The 7,539-nt window shown below is 36.9% G+C and overlaps 2 protein-coding genes across 2 annotated transcripts; both read right to left on the minus strand.

The window, feature by feature from the left end:
- Nucleotides 1–2,025: 2,025 nt before the first annotated feature.
- Nucleotides 2,026–3,051, minus strand: LOC130507318 (uncharacterized). The gene has a single exon (XM_057002030.1). The coding sequence runs from the start codon at nt 3,049–3,051 to the stop codon at nt 2,026–2,028; it is 1,026 nt and encodes a 341-aa protein (XP_056858010.1).
- Nucleotides 3,052–3,979: 928 nt separating this feature from the next.
- Nucleotides 3,980–4,672, minus strand: LOC108836431 (glutathione S-transferase T3-like). The gene has a single exon (XM_018609588.2). It carries the CDS (start codon nt 4,670–4,672, stop codon nt 3,980–3,982), a length of 693 nt encoding a protein of 230 aa, XP_018465090.2.
- Nucleotides 4,673–7,539: the final 2,867 nt, after the last annotated feature.

Genomic DNA, 7,539 nt, shown 5'->3' on the forward strand with positions numbered 1-7,539 from the left:
GACCTTTAATCGAAACAATCAACTCGATTTCGAACCCTACTACGAAAACCCTAAATCGATTAAGAATCCCCGAGACCCAAACCGCTTTAAAATGATGGAAAATCTACTCGATACTGACCTGAGCTCGTGAAGGGAACCGTTCGTCGTCGATTTGATGGTGAAAAGCTTCAGAACTCGCCGTCGCACGAGAATCGCCTCTCAATCGCCTTTCGGAGGAAAGAAACCCCAGCTATCGAAGAACAAAAGAAAATGAATGGTCTCGGTCAATGCTTCGCGTAAACTCGAAAATGCGGGGCCAATGTCTTACGAACACGTGTCTTGAACCCGTCTAAAAGCGGATCACGCGTAAGACTCGGATCACCGAATATTGCCCATTTTCGATTTAATTTTTCCTGCCCGGCCCTAAGAACTTGAGCCCATGAACCCTCTAAAAACCGCTAATGGGCATGTTCTAATAGCGTTAATTGAAACTCGAGCTTGCACCATATATAAAGATCGGCAGTCTAACTGTAGTCTCTATCAAATCGATCAATTTCAAATTTTAATTGAAATATTTTCATAGTATTTTAGTACTATTAACCACCAATCATATCATTTTTTAAATGTAACATATCATATTTTTTTATAAAATTCTTTTAACTAATTGAATGACAATTTGGAGTAAATATCTTTTACTCGGTATTCCACTTAATTACAGCTGATCAGGTTGAATATGATAAAAATAATTTTTATCTACTTTCAGCTAAATAAAGTTAAAAAGAGTAGAAAGTTTTCCACTTGTTTTAAGAGGAGTAAAATTTGATGTTCTCTCATATTATTTTTCGGTTCATTTTTCTTTAATTTATTCTTTATTTTCTCTTTCATTTTATTTCTTTTTTTTCCTTCTATTTCATCTGCTATTTTTACTCTGGATTACACTCACTTTTACCAATCAAAGAAGAATAGTCGATAGACAAACTTTTGGCAAAAAAATGTTACCTTCTTTTTTTAATCCAAACTTGATTTCACTATGTTTTAGAATTATAATATGTGCATCTGTTTAATTAACAGAATAACTCTTTACAAAAAAATAGCTGAAATTTTTAAACAAAATAAAACAGTAGTCTGCTTCTCGAACTTAAATTACGTCCGTCGATTTATGACATGTACTGTACATATTACGTATTCTCAGGCACATACACATGTTCATGTCGTAATATATCTATTATACACATTTTTTTAATTTTGCTGAAAATACAACTCGACTTTTCCAACGATATACAACTCAGAATTGGTGTTAGGCAGCGAAAGATCTACCTGACTCACAATAGAATTGAGTAAAAATGAATCTCACTTCACTTGTGACTACAGCGAAAATCTCGACTGAAGTGCTCGGCTCTTGCTGTTGTTGCCAAATTTTGCCTTCATTTTGGACGTCCATGTTCGGTTTCAAGCTCAGAGGTGGAATGGTGATAGCTAGAAGGGATGATGCTTGACTGGTATGCACCGATGGTGTTGAATATGTTGGGACATGCACGGAATTCAAATCATTAGGAACCTAAGAGCATGCCCATTAGTGAACCCCAAGCCCCAAGGGGGGTTCATAGGAATTTTTTTATTGTTTTTAGGTGGGTCCGTGAATAGTGATGAATCTGTATTTATTTTGCTCTTCCATCAGTGAACCCGAAAATGGGGTTCATAAGAATAAAATAATATTTTTTTTTTAATTATTAATTTTTTTTTTATTTAATACAATGGAAATTCAAAAACATACAAAGATTATTCATCTAGATTACCATATTTTTGCCATATACTTTCAACTAAATCGGCTTTCAAACAATTATGTTTCTGTTGATCCCGAATTTGAGCTTGAATGCCATGCCTATTAACGAAGTTGGAAGGGGAGTCCGTAGATTGCGAGATATCCACCTGTGAACTCCTGCTTGACTCTCCCGACTCGAACTCAGATGTATCGGACATAATATATGTGTTTCGTTCGTTCTCCACTATCATATTGTGTAGTATGACACAAGTTCTCATAATCTTTCAAATCTTTTCCTTGTCCCATAGTAGAGCAGGATTTTTCACTATTGCAAACCTTGATTGCAAAACTCCGAAAGCACGTTCGACATCTTTTCTGGCGGATTCTTGTTTTTCAGCAAAAATCTCAGCTTTAAGACCTTGAGGTAGTGGGATGGATCGGATAAATGTTGACCATTTTGGATAGATTCCGTCCATAAGGTAGTACGCCATACGATAATTGTGGCCGTTGACCGTGATATTAACTTTAGGAGCTCGACCTTGTATAATGTCAGAAAAAACTTGTGACCGATCAAGAACATTAATATCGTTGAGGGTACCTGGTAAACCGAAAAATGCGTGCCATATCCAAAGATCTTGTGATGCCACAGCCTCTAAGACAATGGTCGGCTTTCCGTGACCTCGTGTGTACTGCCCTCTCCAAGACCGTGGGCAGTTTTTCCACTCCCAATGCATACAGTCGATGCTGCCTATCATTCCCGGAAATCCGCGTACCTCTCCGATATCGAGTAATCGTTGAAGATAAGCTGGTGTAGGTTTCCGTAGATACTCATCACCAAACAATTTTATTATCGCGTCGTTGAACTTTTCCAAACATAAAAGTGCAGTACTCTCACCAAGTCGGAGATATTCGTCATACGTATCTCCCGATTGACCATATGCTAGCATACGTATAGCCGCATTACACTTTTGAAGTGCAGATAAGCCGTATCTCCCGTGAGCATTTGGTCTTTGACGAAAGTATGGAACTTCATTACTCAGGCGATCGACAATTGAAAGCAACAATGGCCTCGTCATTCTAAAACGCCGCCTAAACATTTCTGGTGGATATGTAGGATTTTCACTGAAATAGTCGTTCCATAGGTCTTCGTGGCCTTGTTCCCTATGTCTTTCGATATAAGCTCGTCTTTTAGGCTTGTTAATTTGTTGGTCGATAAAATTATCAACATGTTGGTCGATAAAATTATCAACATGTTGCTCAAACACATCTTCAATTGCTTTATCTGCTGCATCATCTGATGAGAAAGACATCACTTGAACTCTTCTTCCTTCCTAGAAAACCAAAATGAAATATTAAATATAATTATTTTTGGTTAAAAAAATTATATCTTCACTACTTTAAATAAGAAACATATCTTTTTTTAAAAAAAATTAAATCTTCACTTGTTTAATAAGAAACATAATTTTATTTATAAAAAAAATTATATGGTTCACTACTTTAATAAGAAACATATCTTTTAAAAAAAAAAAATTAAGGCTTCACTTGTTTAATAAGAAACATTATTTTTAAAAAAAAAATTATATGTTTCACTACTTTAATAAGAAACATTATTTTTTAAAAAAAAAAATTATATTTTTCACTACTTTAATACTTGTGGTATAGAGAAGAGTTATAAAATAAATTGACAAAGAGAAACTTTAACTTGTTTTGATACTTGCCTTGATGAGTGTATGTGGTTGAGATAGAGAGTATGTCGTTGAGTAAAGAAGAGTAAAGACTGGACAATTGAGTAGAGCAAAGAGAGATATAGAGAAGAGTAAAGAGTGGACAAGTTTCATAAACAAAGACCTGCTTTATATATAGAGAACAGAGAGTACATGGCTGATACAAGTAGTAGAAAATTGGTTGCTACCCGTGAAACACATGAGCAACCAAACAAGTACAAAGTGGGTACACCCGTGAATTGAAAACAAGTGTAGAAAGAAACAAAATACTACACTTCCCGTGTTACACTACAAACATAAAGGTACAAGTTGAACACCTTCCTTCCTTCCTTCCTTCCTGCCATACAAGTTGCACTACAGCCCGTGACCTGCAAGACAAAATAAACAATGATTTAGTACACTGCAACCAAACAAAAGAAGTACAAAGCAACCAAACAAAAGAAGTACAATGTATATCTATCAACCTATCAACATGAACCACAACAGCAAGCAACCAATGAAGTACAAACCCATCTCAAATCATTTCAGAAATGAGTTTGTTCATGAGTGTGATTTCGTTTGCAGATAGATGGGTAGGGTCTTTGGCAAGGAGACGCTCTAGGAGTTTCTGTTGCTGTATCTCCTTTTTCACAGCAAGCATGCTATGTATCTCATCATAACCTTGCCTCTTGCGTTTGGCTGCTTTGCAAGCCTTGACACCAGGAGGCTGAACCTCCGCACCTTCCTCCTCAGCCACCACCTCCGCAGCTTCCTTCCTTTTCTCCTTGGGACCTTCTTTGGGAACACCGAGTGATTTCCATTTCTGATCGAACCGAAGTTCCCTCCAACAATGTTCAAGTGTGAACTTGATGCCAATGTCATTGAAGAAGATGTCATGGGCAGCCTTCATGACATCATTCTCGTTTTGGCCACTCGCTTGCTCCCTCACTGCTGCTTCATAGCAGCCCACAAACTTGCACACCTGCTCATTGATTCTTCCCCACCTCTGCTTACACTGACTCCATTCTCTAGGAACGGCGCCACTGAGCAGAGGGCTTGCGTTGACGTAATCCACTATGCGCTTCCAAAACGTTCCGGCCTTCTGGTCAGTGCTCACGATGGCATCCTTGCTGGTGTTCAACCAAGCGCTTATGAGCACAACGTCTTCTTTGGTTGACCACTTTCTTCTTTGAAGAGAGCTGTGGGAGGTTTGGGGAGGATGTTCCATTTTGGTTTCGGTTTGGGTTTGATATGTGTGTGTTTTACACAAGGAATTGCTATGTTTTTAAACTACAATTTGCTACTACATTAAAGTCTAACTACCAAACATTGATCACACAACAACTTCATTAAACTCTAACTATCAAATCAGTGCAAACCATTATTTAAAGCTCAGTACAATTCGCTATTAATCACAGCAGAGCAACCAACCAACCAACAAACAGATAGAATTTATGATCGAACTGTTGTAGTTTAAGCTTCTAGTTCTAGTTATAGTTATAGTTATCTAGTTATAGTTAACTACTTGTATCTGTTGTAGTTTAAGCTTCTAGTTCTAGTTATAGTTTATTTAATAAACAGAAACCGTATTGAGAATAAACTGAACTACTTGTAGTTCAGTTTATATACGGTGAACATATTTTTATTTTCAATCCAAGCACAAGCAGAAACAGAAACATAAACATATGAGAGTTGAGTCTTACCTTCGCTTTTCAATCGAAGCAGACCATCTCCAGGTCAGCGACCTTCACAGTGAGAACATCGACCTGGCCAGAGAGGACTTTCACTTGTTCCTGTACATGTAAACAACAACACGAAACAGCATCAAAACATTATCTTTCACCAAAAGTAATGAAAAGCAAACATTATCTTTTACTAACCTCTAGTGACTCAATCTGTTGATTGAGGATGGGCACCTCCTTGATCACCTTCTCAGCTTTCTCCAGGCGGTTAGTCAGCTTCTCGATCTCCTCCTGGACACCATGAACCCAAGGCTGACGATAATGGAGCCCATCAGCCTTGATTAACCCATAAAAAAAACACAACTCATCAAAATCAATAAAGAAAAGAACACAAAAAAATATAAACAAAGATAGAATGAGTTGTTTACCTCGTAGTTTATGCATGTGAAGAACCGCTTCCCAGGAAGAGTGTCTTTTTCCTCCTTCGCCTGAACCTCGTCAATCATTCTCCCACCACAGTAACACCTTGTTGGTATCCCGTACTCTGAATCAGCAACATACATCAAGATGTTGTTGTACTCAATGTTCCTCTTCATGTCTCTTCTCTCTGTTGCGGGATCCATCTCTAGCACAAACAAAACATTCACAAAACTCATTAGCTCAATATGATGAAAACGAAACAATAAACCCGTCTACACGATTTAAAACTATAAAACGATACACACACTATCGATTAAGAACCGTAACCTGTAAAACCCCCAAATCAATTTCGAACCCTAACCCTAAATCCCCAAATCAATTTATAATCCCCGATAAACCAACCATAACTCGGTAAATACAACCCCGCATGACGCTTAATCGAAAGCCCCAACTCGATTTTGAACCCTAATATGAAAACCCTAAATCGATTGAGAATCCCCGAGACCCAAAACGCTTCAAAATTGTGGAGAATCTACTCGATACTGACCTGAGCTCGTGGAGGGGGACCGTTCGTCGTTGATTTGATGGTCAAAAGCTTCGGAAATCGCCGTCGCACCAGAATCGCCTCTCAATCGCCTCAGAGAAACAAATCCTAGCTATCGAAGAAGAAAAGAAAAATGAATGGTCTCGGTCAATGCTTCGCGTAAACTCGAAAACGCGGGGCCAATGGGTTACAAACACGTGTCTTGAACCCGGCTAAGAACGGATCATGCGTAAGACTCGGGTCACCGATATTAGCCCATTTTCAATTTATTTTTCCCTGCCCGGCCCTATGAACCCGAGCCCATGAACCCTTTAAAAATCCCCAATGGGCATGCTCTAATAGTTGGATTAAAATGAAGATCGGTTTAGTGTCTTGACTTTCTTGTAGCTCACTATGCTCGCTTGGTGGTCTAATTTTAAGGTGTAAAAATTGGTCTATCTTGAGTCGTGAAGTAACCTCTGATCGGAGTGGTGAAAATTACAGCGATATAAAGATTAGGTAGCGTAAGATGTAATTTAGCGATTATAAGTGTTATTAAATTGTGTCGTTTGCACGTTAGATTGAAAATTCGTGTGGTTGTAATCCGGTGTTCACAATTTGGATAATGAAAAGATGATGATGAGTTAAAGAAAATTGTTTTGATTGGTTAGGACTTACAGGAGTACTAAAAAAGTGTGACCCATAACCGAAACGATCGTCTGAGTCATAGTGGAGCGCTGCCGTGGCCGTGACTCAACCTGCGACAGTTGGTCAAACCGAAGCTGTTGCCTCTTTGACCTCTGAGTACGTGTCAGTTTAGTTTTCAAATCACAGTTAAAACGATTTAAGTATCATTAGCCCATCTCAAATCATTTTAGTTTTTTATATAAGAAAAGTTTATGTTGATTAGATAAAGATGATATACGGTCAAAAGAAAAAACAAACCTCGAGAAATTTGGTTTGTAAAGAACACATTCACAATATAAAATAGTAAAAAAAATATAAAAGAGAGGTAACATTTGTGATAAAGTGAATTAGTAGGAAGAAAAAAGAGAAAAAGTTGTAAATATAAATATTCGTCGGGAGACCGTTGATTGCGGTTGGAATAAAGCCATCTGACAAGGAAGCTTGTCCTTTTTCTTTTTCTTCTTGTAATGGTAATGACTTTTTCTTCTGGTAATGGTAATGACTATATCTCTTATATCAGTTCTATTAAAAAAGAAGTTTATTTCATGTGTGGTTTTTCTATTTAGATCATTTTTTAGAAATTATTTAAATAAAAATTATATACGTATTTGAAGTATTTTAATTATCTAAAAATATCAAATAGATATTCCTATATTTTTTTCTGAACTACATTTGAACAAAATCTTTCATATTTTTTATTTTCAATATAAATATATATCATTTTTCATTATTGTTTTTAAATATGTAATTACTTTTTATTTATTTAAAATATAAATGTATATT

This window comes from Raphanus sativus, unplaced genomic scaffold (assembly GCF_000801105.2).
Source record: "Raphanus sativus cultivar WK10039 unplaced genomic scaffold, ASM80110v3 Scaffold4321, whole genome shotgun sequence".
NCBI classification, from domain to species: domain Eukaryota; kingdom Viridiplantae; phylum Streptophyta; class Magnoliopsida; order Brassicales; family Brassicaceae; genus Raphanus; species Raphanus sativus.